The sequence below is a fragment of the Bactrocera neohumeralis genome, chromosome 6 (assembly GCF_024586455.1).
Source record: "Bactrocera neohumeralis isolate Rockhampton chromosome 6, APGP_CSIRO_Bneo_wtdbg2-racon-allhic-juicebox.fasta_v2, whole genome shotgun sequence".
NCBI classification, from domain to species: domain Eukaryota; kingdom Metazoa; phylum Arthropoda; class Insecta; order Diptera; family Tephritidae; genus Bactrocera; species Bactrocera neohumeralis.
Window position 1 is genome coordinate 72,399,391 of NC_065923.1, and position 15,366 is coordinate 72,414,756.

General features: G+C 37.0%; 1 protein-coding gene across 1 annotated transcript in view; it reads left to right on the forward strand.

Annotated features, from left to right (window-relative positions):
* Window positions 1–15,366, forward strand: part of LOC126762839 (nuclear transcription factor Y subunit beta) — a 194,903-nt gene that overhangs the window by 146,591 nt on the left and 32,946 nt on the right. Inside the window, exon 3 of the mRNA XM_050479882.1 lies at window positions 7,887–7,924. Within this exon, the coding sequence (XP_050335839.1) occupies window positions 7,887–7,924 (38 nt within the window). The remainder of the gene's footprint in view (window positions 1–7,886; window positions 7,925–15,366) is intronic.

Sequence of the window (15,366 nt, forward strand, 5' to 3'; positions counted from 1 at the left end):
CTAACTAACGACCTCTTGTTCTAACTCTAACTCTATCTCTGACTGTGAGTCTAACTCTAACTCTAATTTTAACTCTAACTCTCTTACTAGCTCTAACTCTAACATTAACTTTAAATCTAACTGCAATTCTAACTATTAACTCTAATTCTTGCTCTAACTCTGATTCTAACTCTAACTCAATTCCACTTTCAAGTTCATCATCCGGATCATTCCATCAACCTGTCTCCTCCACACCACTACCAATTAAGTTTGTTATTGCCACACAACACCTTAGTCTACACATACGACTCTACTCGTAAATGCATGAGACCTTACTCGTACGCTAACGTTTACTTAAGCTCAGTTTTTTTTTTGCTGCTAGCTATTTGGGCACCAAGTCCAGACTGCACCAAAGTGTCCACACACACTCATGTGGCCTTCCTCGAGCAGCTCACATACCCAGTAAATGTTCCGTGTAATATATGGCCTCGGCTTAAAGGTGATTTTAATTATACGAAATTAATTTGGATTAACATTTGATAGCTGGTCACAAAACCGACAACACTCGCAGCGCGCGTCCATATGCTTTTGGCGTCGTTGGCTATTAGTGTGTACACAAGTGAGGCGCGAGGCGATTTGCGGCAAGGGTGGCCACAGTCAACTGTTATGCGCTAATGTGAGCATAATAGCGAGCTGATGCTATAAACTTGGCAGAGATAAATGACCGTGCACCTCACAGGCACATGCCTTAGCCGTTTGAACTCTGCTGAGCTACTATAAGTATAAGTTTTAGTGGCTGGAGCCTCTTCCAAACAGTTTGCTCTGTACTCATATGTGAGTGGCATGGTGAGTTGTTGTGGTTTGTGGCGAATAATTCATTGTCGACCTTCCAGTTGTTGATGAGCGCAAATAATTATAGGTAATAGTACGGAAATGTTTTTAGGAACTGAAGGTGAAGGGAGTACTTTAGTGTCTAGAAATATAATGCAGATGGCCACTTAACTCGTTGGTTCATTTTGTGTTGAAGTCTTGACCCAAGCGCTTAAATTTTTCTCGGAGTTATCGATGCAATCATTTCAGTTCTGTAATCAAGTCTTATTTTCCTAATCTGTTGCTGAAATCTATACATTTTGTCGGTTTTCAGTTCTTGGAACCTCACGAGCACATATTTTCGGTTCCGTTTTTTGGCTAACATCAGAATTATTACAGATTATTACATTATTACAGAAGAATTACGCTTTGTTTACACAAATTCTCCGACGAGATACTTCTTTTGACTATTTAATATTTTGCTGTTCAGCTCAGAGCCGCAGAAGATACCTTTATTAACCCATTTCACTTTTTTTCTGAGTAGAGCTATGAGATATAAAATAGGCATTATGAACTCAACAGGCAGGGTCAAAACTAAAAAAATCGCAAGGGATTTATTCTTCAATCTCTGCTTTGTTCTGCCTAGATGAGCTTTGGAACTGAGCACCCTCTGTTAGTTTAGGGTTTTCAAATGAGATGCACGAATGAAAGTCTTAACTATGGAGCTCAAATTAAGAGCTCGGCGAGTTGTTCCAACAGAGCCACAGAACCATATGCCTCTTAATTATACCTAGAAGTGTCGGGATTCAACAAGAACCACTTTTGGGGGTTTCAGGGTCCACCTTAGATAGCCCCAGGGTTGGTTGGATGCCGTAGAATTTATAAGCTGGAATTTTATTTAACTTGTAAGGGTTCAAAATAGAATTTTGGCACTAGACTAGGTAGTACTCTCTTGCTCTTATGAGCTCGCAATTTAAAGTTGTCTTGAGAATGTTCGAGGGAGAATACTGGTATATGGCTTGGTGGGACTTTCTGACTTTTACGAGCGTGGGACACAAAGTTGCTTTGTTAAGGTTCAAAAAAGAATTCTTGGTTTCGTAGGACTCTCTGACTTAACTAGGAATTCTAACACCTGTCTAGGTAGGACACTCTGGGTCTTATAAGCAGAGAATGCTGGCACCTGGCATGGTAGAACTCTCTGGTCATTATGAGCGCGAGACTTAAAGTTGCCTTGAGAATGTTCGAGAGAGAATACTGTTAATTGGCTTGGTAGGACTTTTTGGCTCTTATTATTTCGGAACTTAAAAATGCCGTCAGACTGTTCAAAGAGAAATTCTGAAAACTGGCTTGGTAGAATACTCTGGCTCTTATGAGCACGCCACTTATGTTTTCCTTGAGAAGGTTCAAAAGTGAATTCTAGTTTAAGGGGAATCCTGGCACCTATTTTGTTAGGACTTTCTTACACTTAAGCGATGGCTTAAACTACCTTAAGAGAGAGTTCAAAGCAAAATTCTGGCACTTGGCTTTCTAGGACTCTCTGGCTGTTATTCGCTCGGCACTTAAGGTTGCCTTGAAAAAGACCAAAGGAGAATTCTAGTTAAAAAAATAATCCTGGCACCTGGCTTAATAGGACTTTCTGGCTCTAACTTTGCGAAGGTTCCAATGAGAGTTCTGGCACCATGGCTTAAAGTTGTCTTGGCGAAGTTCAAAAGAGTCTCAGTCTATCTAGTAGAAAACTGATTTGAATTTAATTTAAAAATTGCCGCTTTAAACATTCCTAAATCCAATTCGTAAAGGCGCGTCCCCTTTTCGGCTCGTCGACTGTGACGACATTCATCTTCAGCCGCATTGTCACAGTTAAGCGACAACGAATAATTTCCTAGCGCTGCACACTTAGTTCGGCGACGAAAATTATTCCATTCAATTTTAATTCGTTAACGAAGTTTTCAACAGCGCAACAACAACAACAGCAAAGGCAGCAGGAAAAACAATGGCATTTTTAACAAAATGAAAACAAAAGTACAACAACAAAGCGCACATAAAACATAACAACGTTGACGAAACAAAAGCGCCGAGGCAGCAGACTGAGCAACAAAGCAGCCTCCACTCGCTGCAGCGCTGACGGTTGTTCGTTTGGTTGGCAACGCTGCTTCCTGCCGGCTGAGCGCATGTGTATGCGGCATGAGTGCATAAAATATGGACGCGCAAATTTTATTTACCAACAACAACAAGAACGCTGCAATAAACAAAAATAAGCGAAAAATGTGGCGAAACTTAGCAGCGCGTAAAAGTCAGGGTTGCCGCGCGGCGCGCTGAAGCTGAAAATGCTGGCAATCGCAAAAAAAGGTTGAAGCGTTGCAAGGTTAGCTCGACGGTCGGTGGTTGTGTGTCGTGGTGGCAGCAATTGTTGTCACAAAAATTAAAATGCAAATTAGCCAGTGTTGCTAAATATTGGCATGTTGCTAATGAAGTTGTTCCTGCCGCTGTTGCCGCCTGTTGTTATGCCGCGGCGTGTGCTGGGTAGGAAAACAAGAAGCACAAAAAGGACTTTGAAGGAATGTTGCCTTTCCGTTCAAGCTGTTCAGGCGCGTGTTTCCGCTGAAAAGTTGCCTTGTCGCAGTCAGTTAAGTTTAATCGAGTGAGGCCCGTCGCATTTTTGTTCGTAAAACTTTGTAAAAACATTTTTTTGTTATTTTAAATGCGGCTTTGTAACTTAAAGTAGATTCCTTCGTTGGGGTTTTGCTGTAATTTTTAAATACCATTTGTGCTTGGAAAACGAGAATGATGAGGTTAGGTGGGACTAGATCGTATTATTAATATCTTTCGATAGACATCTCTTTGTACTTTGTGTTACCCATAAACCCCTAACACTAGATCATCACGTTTTTACAGCTCAGCGAAGCATTTTCAGCATATCAAAAATTTTTTAAGGCAGTTAATGCACATCCTATCCAATACACTAGGTTCGCCGAAGATGCTTCTATGTAGATATTTCAATCTAAGTCTAGCTAATGCCGGGCAAAAGCTGAGATAGTGACAAAATACATTGTCTATATTGTTTTATCAAAGATCGTCCGATAAAATCTTTAGTCTCACCACGAGTGAATCCATTGGAGAATATCCAGTCAATATACTTGCCATTGGCGAGCTTGACTTTGCTAAGACCAAGTGGTTCGGATGACCGCTTACGGTTAACTTTTCACCAGCAGTATCTCGCAGTCGCACAAGTTCTGGTTGTTGACCAGCGCTTGCCATGCTCACCTGGAGGTCTATAGGTTCAGCGCTAGAACGCAAGAGGACATCGGAAAATCGACTCGCTGCCAAGCGGATAATATTGAGGTGAGTTTCATCTCCCTAGCAAACTCACCGGCCTGGCGGTTTCCGGCGATTCCTTTGTCCAGGCAGCCATACAAATCTAATATGAAAGAAATTTGACTACGCTATGTGGCAGTATTTTGGAGAACCTCTTACAGTTCTCTTTTCGCTAGTAGGATATCTTAGTAAAGTTCTCGCTGTTGGCCAACACTTGCCAAGCTCATTAGAGATCCATACGTTCGGTGCGAGAAGAAGAGGATACCTAACATTTTTCGTTCAAATCCGGTGAGATTAGGTTGCTTTCCTTAACAAGCTCATTGGCTTTGTAGTTTCCGGCGATCAAGTTGTGACGAGGTCATACAAGTCTGAAGAAGATTGACATCGCCAAAATATAGTAGTTCGGAGAACGCTTACAGTTCACTCTTCGCAAGCAGCATCTCGTACTTGCTTGACCAGCGCTTGCCGAGCTCACTAGATGCATGCCTTCAGCGCTAGAACGGAAATCGAAGAGGACATCGAAAGTTGGCTTGATACAGTTTTCTTGCAGTTTCCGGCGATTCCTCTGTGACCAGACACATAAAAGTCTTATATGGAAGAAGCTTGATGTTATTGTTAACGAAGTCAGGCGTTGTTTGACCAGCTTTGAGCCCACAATCATGAGAAAAGTAAAATCGGTCCACTTTGTTTGAACTTCAATTTTTAATACTTGGAGACCATTAGGCTCTTTCTAAAAACGTCGCTCCCACACTTCGGTTTCGTTGAAAAATTTACTCCATAGATGGTATTGAAATTAATATGCATACCTTCTAGCAGAATTCTAATTCGTATTTGTAAGAGTCTATGTATCGTACTCCATTTTGACGGTCAACTGAAGTGATCTTAAGGAATTTATCTTTATGATTATTGAACTTGAGGTTTGGGTATTTAAACGATTCTGATTTTGAATTAGTTATTTATCCGCCCATAACCGTCAGTGGTCACCGTTATGGCGTCCTGATAAGCGACTATTTGATGCCTGAAATTGAAGCTCGTGATCTCGGTGACATTTGGTTTCAACAAGACGGCATCACTTCGCACACATCTATCGATCAATGTATTTATTGAGAGAACATTTCGTTGAGCAGATAATTCCACGTTTTGTGCCGGTCGATCGTGGCTCAAGATCGTTTGATATCACACCATTAGACTTTTTCCTCTGGGGATATGTAAAATCTAGAGTCTATGTGGACAATCCCACTTCGATTCAGACCTTGGAGCAAAACAGCACGCTTGTGAATCGCCAGTTATCAGTCAAAAAACGAGTCAAAGTTCTCTTTCAACATTTGAAAGAGATAATCCTCAAAAAATAAATGCTGAAGAATATTCTTTCAAATGCTTATAAACAGTTCTCTTTAAATTTGAAGTTTGTGTGTTTTTTCTTGAAAAAAAGTAGGGAAGCTCGGAATGGATCACATACATTCCTCTATTTCAAGTTGCTTAGCTTCTAAGAACATCATATTTTCATCAGTTGAAAATATCCTTACTGTTGCCAACACTTGTATAATTTCCTTACTTTGCTACACTTTCTCTCAAATATATTTTAATAACATAATAAATTATGACATTTGCCATTAAATCATTAAAATATATGTTTACCATGCAAATAAATATACAAGAGCTAACCTCAAAGCGTCTTCGCCACCAATGAGTTTCATATTAAACGCTTCACGGCTCGAGATTTCCCCAGCTTCACACACAAGTACACACACACACACATTAAAATAGCAACTCACAAACGTTAAGGCCTTAATAAAATGCAAATTTTGTTTCTGGGCAGGGCAAATTTTGTACATGTACCTACGGCAGTATGTTTTTGCTAGCGAGGGTTTAGAGGAAGTCTCGTGAATTTCGGCTTACTGCCGAAAAGTACATAAATTGTCGCAATGAATTCCTGTTTGTGGCTTCCGCGTTTGCTTAGACACACGCTGCTTTCAGCAAAATTCTTCAAGTCGTTGGCCGATTAAGTTCGGTTGAAGTGCTAATCATATTTTTATAGGCAATTTTATGAGTTGTTTTGTATAAATTAAGTGCTGCGGCGGGCAGATTGCGGGGGGCAGCAGCACACTTTGGTGTGTTATGAAAATATAATTTACGTTAAACTGTAATACTTCATATTTGATATATTTTTGGGCACTTGAAAATATTTAGACGGTTGATTTCACTTGGAGCTTGATGAAACTTTTAAGCTTTCATGGAAAATGATTTGAAAGTGGAAGTGATTACAATTGGTGAAATGACAGCACAGAGAGAGAATAAATTAGTTAAAAATCAACTAATCAAGACAACATTTCTCAGCCTCAAAAACTAGTGTGCAATAAAGTCTATTTGAATGAGGGAAAAGCTAGTCTCAGAGTTCAGCGGAATATTATTTTTCTGAACGAAGTTAAGTTTGGCCGTTAATACGAAATCTGTGACCACTGCCAGCGAGACGAGGGTGAAGGAAAAGGTGATACTAAATCCTTTTAGAGTCTGTTATTGAATCCATGGCAGTCGAAGAGCTCTTCAAATTTGTTAGAAACACCGTTTGCCTTTAAAGATAGACGGCAGATGCATTGTTCCGAAGGTTGCTATCAGACTGCGAAAAAACTGCGAACATTTAGAGACCCAGGGAAGCACATTGCGAAATCCTATCTCACTCCTGCATCCCTGTTAATTTGAACCGCTGGTATACTCTCTAATAGCGGCATCTTCTCCGCGCACATACATATATCTATGTGGGTAGGGCAGAGTTGCTTGAAAAAAGGCGCGCTGAACTTTTTCACGTATGTAACGAAGCTCAAGAGGAGGGTTAGTGCGGAGTCTTCTGTTGAAAGCTCTTAATTAGCTCTTGTTTCAAACTGCCAGACTACTCTATACTCTTTCAAGCAGAATTGGCAGCCATAAAGGTAGCAGCAGGCGTACTTCGCCCAGGTGCGACTTCTTTAAGGGAAGTATGCATCCAAGCCGATAGCAAAGGAGCTGTACAGATCTTGAGCTCCTGATATTAAACTTATCTGGGTAGCTGGCCACAGCGGAATTGTCGGAAATTGTAAAGCCGCTGATGCTGCAAGAAGCAACCATTCCCAAATTTTATCAGGATGGAATAGTAACGGCCAGCTGTTCCCTGGTATTTAAACAATAAATTATCGAGCCGAGGCACTTTTTGAGCGCTATTAGACTGAAATGAAAGCTTCTGAACTAATCTAGATTAATTCAGCATAACCGAAGGTAAAGTGATCGGTAAAGTTGAACTGAACTTGTGGAACGACATTAGGAAATGAGTGGTGTTTCTATTAAAGCTGTTTGGGGTCAGTTTTCGAGCCGAGAACGATAACTTTTGGCACTTTTTAGCGCTATCAGACTGAAGGAAAATTTTTTGAACTATTCTAGTTTTTTCAGCATAATCGAAGATAAAATAAAGTGATTAGTAAAGCTGAACTGAACTTGTGGAACGGCATTTCGAAATGAGTGGTGGTGGTTTTCAGGCTGCTAGGAGTCCGTTTATAAACTATATGAAACTTTTGCTTTAAATTTGAGCTTTCAACGCTTTAATTTTGTAAAAAATCATATTTTATTATGCAATTAAAATTATTGACCCAAATTCAACCGAACACTATTATTTTATTTTTCAGCCTAATATTCTCAGTCACAGATTTTTATCGTACGAAGAGCAGAGATAGTGAATTTTTTGTATAATAATTTTTTAAGCTATTGTATTCAATCACTTGAAAAATATAATAAATAAATATTTTTTCTCTTTTTTCAGGCATTAAGGATCCCAATTTGGAGCGGCATACAAAAGGTAGGCAAAATATTTTTTACTCAGCAACTTCAATATATTTTCGCTCTACGGCAAACTTGTGGCTTGCTAATTTTAGCAAATTCATAAAAATTTATTAAAACTAATAAAATCAGTAGATGAAAACCGAAAATTAATTAAAAAGCCACTTAAAACGCTTGAGTGGAGCACAAGAGCGGCAAACTCGAGAGCAAAAAAAAAGAAACAGAAACATGAAGTGAGAGTGTGGTGTGTGGGAATGCAGGCATATGGAGCGTAGGTAAAAGTGAAAGTGCTGGGAGGCCAAGGGTGAATATAGTAGGGGGGTATGTAAGAGGCAGCCAAATTAGATAGAGAAACCAAATGGAAGCCATAATAAAAAGGATAATGCATGCGTGCTGCACGGGAGCAGTGAAGAGGGGGGTTGAGTATGAGCCAAAAATATTTCTAAGCAAAACTCAAAAGTGTGTGCGTGTGTGTGTGTGTCTAAAGCACAAAGCTTGTATTGTCAGACAACAAAGCAAGCCACAATAACTATAAATTCCCAGAGCGCCGAGTTAGTGGCTTACTTACCCAAAAGGCCACTAAATACAAAGTAACCAGTGAAAGGGGTTTAGCTCTAAGGCACACACACACACACGCATGCATGTGATTACATGTTGCGTAGCGTTTTAAATGCAATCAAGCTAAAAATTAATTAAATTTGCCTTTGGAAAATGCGCCAGGCGTTCAATAGTGTGAGGGCGTCGGTTAACCCTTGTGGGTATGTGTGCGCCTCAAGAAGTGCCAGCAACGACGGACGTTTGTGAAATTAATTCGAACGTGCAAAATTAAATTGAAACATTTAAAACAAGAAAATGCGTATATAAACGACTCAAACGACTCGAACGACATAAACGTTGTACGTATCCTTGCCAACAACGGCTGCTACGTGGCAGGATATGCACGCATGGGCTTAACCCTTTCACGTACAAATACATACACACACATAAGGCAGTGCCGTTGCTTCCCTTCACTGTTTGTGTGGGTGTGTGCGTGCAGCAAAGAAATTGTTAAGCGAATTTTATTGGTACAACACCTCAGCCCCGTCCACTGCACCAGCGCATACACCTCAAGTCAAGTATGTTCGCATGTATGCGCCTTTAATAACCTGATAAAGTGATACTTGAAGACAGACAGACAGACAAGTCAAGCAATTATGTGCATTTGGGGTTGGGTGTGAGAGATTTAATTTTTGAGCAACCATGAAAATACTTAGAAGAATGGAGGGACTTCTGTGTAGTGTGGATAAACAGAGCATAGTAAGGGTTCCGTGAGCGCTTTGAACGGTATTGGGGCACTAAAGTTTTTGCAAAAGCTCCGAATTGGTAATAAAATACTATAATATGCTTTTAATAATTAAAAAAAAGTATATAAAGGGTGCTCCATTTTGAGGTTTCCTATTTTTTTTTGAGAAAAAAGCATAAAAACTTCAAAATTTATGGGCAATGTTTCTTATGACTCGAAAGAACAACATAATAAAGTCTCTTGGCAAAACAATATAGCAGACGCCTAAAATTATGCCATATTCTTTCAACTGTTCAAAAATTTCAATATTCACAGGCCAAGAAATAAAAAAAAATCAAATTCACTTTTGCAGCGCCTTATTTTGCTAATCATTTAAATTAGCGCCTTAAGGTAGGCTAAACTTTTTTTTATAAATCTCATAAAATCATACACCAGTTAGTATTTTTGTACTATGTGTGTCACTTTTATTTCTAAAAGTACAGTTCTCTATATAGAAATCTACCAGAGAGCTATTCCTTGCGCAGCATTAAGATTTTCGTCAAGCTGTTAGCGTAACTAGCCTAGCTTTGCCTTAAATTGTGCATAAAACTCAATATTGATAAACCAAAACCTTCAAAAAAAAGTAAATACTCTTCCGTATCGTAAACTTCTTCTTAGTAAATATAAAAAGCGCCTAAAGATAGGCTTAATATTTTTCTAAATCCTTAAAAATTATGCTCATATTTTTGGGCTCAGTGTGCCATCTTTATTACCAGAAGTACAGTGCTGCATACAGACATCTGCATGCAAACCTTTCCTGGGCAAACTATTTGAATTTTGTTGAGCTTCTGGCATAACAATGAGGTATACGCCTAAAGTTAGGCTATATCATTTTAATTGGGTTATTAAATTGACGCCTAGAAATAACTATTGAAACTATTGCAAAATTATACTTCGTGTAATATTTTGGGTCTCAGTGTGCCACCTTTATTACAAGAAGTACAGTTTCGTACTCAGAAATCTAAATACAAACGTTTCCTTGGCAAACTGTTTCAATTTCGTTGAGCTTCTGGCATAAAAATAAAGTATTTGCCTAAAGTTAGGCTATTATCACTTAATTTTAATGTAATTTTCCTGTCTCTAATTTAAATTTGAAACTAACTTTTCAATTGTATATTGTGTTAGGCTGACATAAAATTTTGGAAAATGTTATCTGTATAAATTCTGGTATTAGATTTGTTGAAACATAAAGGTTTATTCCAAAGCAAGCCAAAAAACGCTTTAAAAACTTTAAAGAAATGTTCTCTATCGACCAGTCAAGCATTTTTAAGCAATGTATTCGAAATATGTTATGCCATATATTTTTATGGTATGACATTAAAATGTAAAAAGGCCCGGGCTAACTTAAAATTTAGTATTTTTAAAGAAATAATGATTTTTTCAATCAATTTGTTCGAAATATATCATACCATTAGTTTTTCTGGTATGCCATTAAAATTTACAAAAGTGCTGGAAAACTTTAAATCTTATTTCATGTATAGAATATAGCTTAAATACTAAAAGTAAAATATGAAAACTTATAGAAAGTGGGCTTAATCTAAGAGAAAAGCATTTTTAGCAATGATTTCAAAATATGTAGTGCCATAACTTTTTATGGTACACCATTAAAATTCCTAAAACAGCTGGAGAACTTTAAAATTTCTAAGCAAAGTATTCGAAACTTTTATACCATAAGTTTTCTGGTATGCCATTAAAATTTATAAAAGTGCTGGTTGACTTTAAAACTTTTGTAAATATAAAATATGGCTTTAAAATAAGAAAATAAAATGAAATCGTAAAAATAGTAGCCTTACTCTATGAGTAAAGCATTTTTAAGCAATGAATTCAAAATATGTCATGCCATAACTTTTTATTGTATGCCATTAAAATTCATAAAACCACTGTTTAATTTTAAAATTTAGCACTTTTACGCTTAGTCTGTGACTATAATCTTTTCCAAAAATTTAATCGATTATAATACAAAAAAACACTGTTTAACTTTAAAATTTAGTAATTCAACTTTTTTATTTCCACTATAAGTATGTTTTTTTAAATAACTAGAAAATATATTTTTAACATTTTCTAAATCATGAGAGATAAAACAGTGCTACTAATTGTATGCTACATGTCATAATATAAATATAGATATACTGCAGAAAAATGTGAAAAATTATTTGATTAATACAGAATGGCCTAAATCGGAGAATAATTCTTTTTCCGGCAACATATTTTAAATATGTCATACCATAAATTTGTATGCCATACCATATATAAAATGACTTAAATCGAAGAGCAAAGCTTTTTTCAGCAATATATTCAAAACATGTCATACCATGAATTTTTATGTCATACCATAAATTTCTTTGTCATACCGTAAATTTTTATGCCAAAACCATAAGTTTTTCAACCCACGAGAAAAAGTTAAATTTTGCTGAAAAATAAAGTATTATACAACATAACTCATTACATGCTGTTAGTATTGATTTCCTTGTAACAATATATTAACACACGTACGAGTACGCCAATAAAACTTGAAACCTCTAAATGCGCTTAGATAACCAATAAATCAAAGCCAAGAATGCACTTGAAGTAGCGAAAACACCGACTAAATTAGGCAATAAATAGTTGGTGGAAAAAAGCCAAAGCAAATATAGACAGACAAAGTTCAAACAAATAAAAGCGGCAGCAAGCTGGCTGGCTCGGCAGTAAGCAGCGCACTTATACCTACATATAGCCTATACATATGCATGTATATATAAAGCGCTGCTTTAAGAAAACTTCAAAATTGCAACGTTTGCAAAATGCTGGAAAACTATTTTGTTGCCAAAACGAAAAGAAACTGAGCAACAGAAAACAGCACTTGAGAATTCATTGTTTGTTTAACGACGCAGCGACAAACAAAATACATACAAACGCAGGGCAAACGAGAAGCAGTAGCGAAGTGCTTGCAACGGCGCTGAGTGGCGCGCTGAGGTGGCAGCGAAGCTGGCAGGCAAAATCAAATAGACGCCGCAACCGCAGGCGGCGACTTGAGTGCTGAAATCTTTGTTTATACATTATATATACGTGTGTGTACATAAGCGCCTATATATTATATGAAATTACATTAAATATATGTGCGTGTATGTGTGTGTGCTTGGGCTTTCATTGCAGTGCCGCCGTCGCCGACTGCTTGCCACACAAAAGCAAGCAATAGCAAAACTTCGACTATACTTGCCGCATCTTCACACAGCCACCGCCATGCCCCACTATTTGTTTGCTGAGTTAAAGTAAAACCAAAGGAATTCAACTAATAAAAATCAGCCACTCAAGTGCGAAAAAATCGCGAAAGCATCATCAAATAATGCTAACGGTACATGCAAGCGCTCAGAGCCGCCACCATCACCGCGCGACGTTTGCGGCTGCCAGCGTCTTTTAGGCGAATTTCAGTTACAAAGACAAATAGAAAACCGAAAAACCGAAAAACTTTTGTAATGTGAAAATCAAAATGTGCTGGTGCGGTGCCCGAGCAGTTGCCACAAGCATGTGGCATGAGCAGTGTGTGGCACTTCGATTATGGACCGACAAAATAATGTTACAGCCATTGAGACTGGTGGCCCACGCTCGAACGCAGACGCTTTAGCGCTTACGCTTACCAATATCCTGCCGATTTGCCGTACTTGCCACATATCCACGGCCGCAAAATTCATCCACACACACAGCCGCATGCACAAACTGTCGTTTCTCGCTGTTTTTTTTTTCGTTTATTTGGCGCGCATTCGTTGCTTGCCTTCGTGCTGCAGCGCGCTCGTGCTTGCAACACATGCACGCGCTGCGTTGAAAGAAAGCAATTTTCTTGCCATTGTCGTTTACTTTGTGTCGTCTGCTTATTTTCGAGCATTTTCTTGCATTTTTTGAGATTTTTTTTCCATTTATTTTCCGCTATATTCTATTCATTTTGCTGAACGTCTGCGAATTCGGCGCAAAGTGAGTCGTCATAGCAGCTTTCTTGCAAGCATACATGTGCATGTATGTGTGTGCGCTCGTAAACACTTTATTAAATGCACTGGAATAATATTGTAATACTCGTAGTTTATTTGTTGTACAACAATGCGCACAATGGCATGATTTGATTAAGGCGCATTGAGTGTACACTCGCACTTGGTGGAAATCGATTGGTCAGACAAGCAGGCACTTACTTGAACTCACTTATTCAACGACTGCATGCGAGATGTCTGTGCGAGATCTTACGCATCGTTGCGCCGCGTACTGATTGTAACCGAACTGCTATCTAACGGGTTTTTTTATTAAGTTGTTGGCGTGATATGCGCTGGCAGCAGTGCTTAGATGAAGTTATTGCGGGCAGTGTGGTAGGCGCACGGGGGATATGGTGGCATTAGGTAGTTATGTCGGTTTTATTAAGTGGGTGCGACGCCTTTGATCTCGCGCTCAATTGATTTGGACACTCAGAACCCATGCACTTCATGTTTGTGCTATATATGGCGATCGAGAGTATTTAGTTCGGGGTATTACGTATTAAATGGCCTTGAAACTTTAAATTTTGTTTTTTTGTGAAGTTAGTATTTCGATGGCGTTTATACCAAAAGTGCACAATATCGCGATTGCGACATTTTATTACCTGTTATTATACCGGTTATGCACCACTGGTCTATACGTGATAGTGATCTCTTCGTATCGTTCCGTCTAGGCAAACCATTATGAGAAAAATATTCAGTCTTTATCGCAATAATTAGACTTCCATTTTTGTTTTGTGGGTCAGTCTCTTAATGAAAAATAAGTGAAAGATAATAATGAGCTTAGCAACTCACTTACCGAGTATGGTACATTAAAAAACTACCGAAATATCCAAAAGCATCTTTCTTTTGCAAACAAACTCTCATCATTCGTGCAGTTTTAAGATGATTTACTGACAACCTATTGTTGCCAAGGGCTTGAGATTCTTTATGTTGAATTTTGAAAAATTTGTTAGTCGAAGTAATGCCGCAATAAGAGGCAGTTGGTAAAGTTCTAGGTGAGTATTTCATTCTATTGTAGGGAGCTAGGTCGCCGTAAGAAAATAGAAGAATATTCTCAGAACCGACGAGAGCTAAAGTCTAAAATGGAGCGAGATTTGCGAGGCCCGAAAAGCCAAATTTGAGTCTAACTATTAATATGCTGTTATATTTTCTCTTGTTCTCATGAGGTCATACATAATTCATAACTATTGACATTATTCATAAATTGAAAGTCACAAGTCGTAATTAATACTTGACAACTAAATAATTGATAAATCATAAATCCTAAATCATAATTAATCATAAATCATAAATTGTAAATCATTATTCAGAAATTACAAATCAAAAGTATTCAATAATTATAAATCATAAGTCATTAAATTATAAAACTTAAGTCAACAATAGTCATTAACCAAAAGCAATTAATCATTAATCAATAATCATAAGTCATTAAACACCAAAATCATAAATTAATTAATTAAGTCATAAATAATAAGTCATCAATAATCATTAATCACAAATAATTAATCATCAATCAATCTTAAATTCAATAAGCATTAATCAAAAATAATAATCATAAATCATAAATCTTTAATCTTACATCTTAAATCTTATACCTTAAACCTTAAATCTTAATTCTTGAATCTTGAATCTTAAATCGTAAATCTTAAATCTTAAACCTTGAATCTTAAATCGTAAATCCTCAATCTTAAATCTTAAATTTTAAATCTTAAATCTTAAATCTTAAATCATAATTAAATCTTAAATCTTAAATCTTAAATCTTAAATCTTAAATCTTAAATCTTAAATCTTAAATCTTTAATCTTAATCTTAAATCTTATACCTTAAATCTTAATCTTAATCTTAAATCTTAAATCTTAAATCTCTAAATCTTAAATTTAAATCTTAAATCTTAAATATTAAATCTCAAATCTTAAATCTTAATTCTTAAATCTTAAATTTAAATCTTAAATTTAAATCCTAAATCTTAAATCTTAAATTTTAAACCTTAAATCTTAAATCTTAAAGCTTAAATCTTAAAGCTTAAATCTAAAATCTTAAATCTTAAATCTTAAAACTTAATTCTTAAATCTTAAATTTTAATTCTTAAATCTTAAATCCTAAATCTTAAATCTTAAATCTTAATTCTTACATCTTAAATCTTAT